Source organism: Condylura cristata, unplaced genomic scaffold (assembly GCF_000260355.1).
Source record: "Condylura cristata isolate star-nosed mole 26May11 unplaced genomic scaffold, ConCri1.0 scaffold00009, whole genome shotgun sequence".
Lineage (NCBI taxonomy): Eukaryota > Metazoa > Chordata > Mammalia > Eulipotyphla > Talpidae > Condylura > Condylura cristata.
In genome coordinates, this window is record NW_004567110.1 from 1,124,716 (window position 1) to 1,125,351 (window position 636).

At 73.3% G+C, this 636-nt stretch overlaps 1 protein-coding gene across 1 annotated transcript in view; it reads right to left on the minus strand.

Annotated features, from left to right (window-relative positions):
* The window catches only part of SPATC1 (spermatogenesis and centriole associated 1), a 5,387-nt gene extending 4,998 nt beyond the window's left edge, over positions 1–389 (minus strand). The window contains exon 1 of the mRNA XM_012722871.1: positions 267–389. Coding sequence (XP_012578325.1) covers positions 267–389 — 123 coding nt within the window. The remainder of the gene's footprint in view (positions 1–266) is intronic.
* Positions 390–636: the final 247 nt, after the last annotated feature.

The window sequence follows — 636 nt, forward strand, 5'->3', positions numbered from 1 at the left end:
GGGGGAGCGCTGAGCCAGCCCGGGGGACCAGGGGGAGCGCTGAGCCAGCCCGGGGTGGGGGGGGACCAGGGGAAGCGCTGAGCCGGCCCGGGGGATAGTGTACGGAGCAGCTCTCGTGGGGCAGTGGCAAGTGGCCAAGGTGCCCACCTCCCTGGGAGGAGCTGACCTGCCCTCTCTCACCTCCCGAGAGGGTCGGGCGAGGACCCTCTTCCTCTGCGAGGCTGGGCGGCCCAGGGAGGCCCAGACCCACTGTGCTCACTCCTTGCCCTGTCGTCCTTCCCGAGGGATGGGCCGGGGCCCCGGGGCTGGCCCGTTGGGCAGCCTGCAGCAGGCCGTTTTCTCGCGCCCCAGCTGGGCTGGCTGGAGAGCCGGCCAGGGCTCCCGCGCATCCTGGAGGACCTTGGTCCACACACTGGGGGTGGGGCCGCCCTGTGAGGGGCCGGGGCCTCTGTCCTGCAGCCGCCGGGGCAGCATGGACACTGGTGGCCACAGGCCGGGCACGGTGGCCGTCCACACTGGCGCCTTGGATGTGCTTTCAGCCGCCTGAACCTGTGAGCCACCCAGCCTCGGCTCCGGGTGCCCCCGCCCCGGCCGCCCTCCTCTGGCTCCCCGCCCTATTGCCCCTCCATGCAGCGT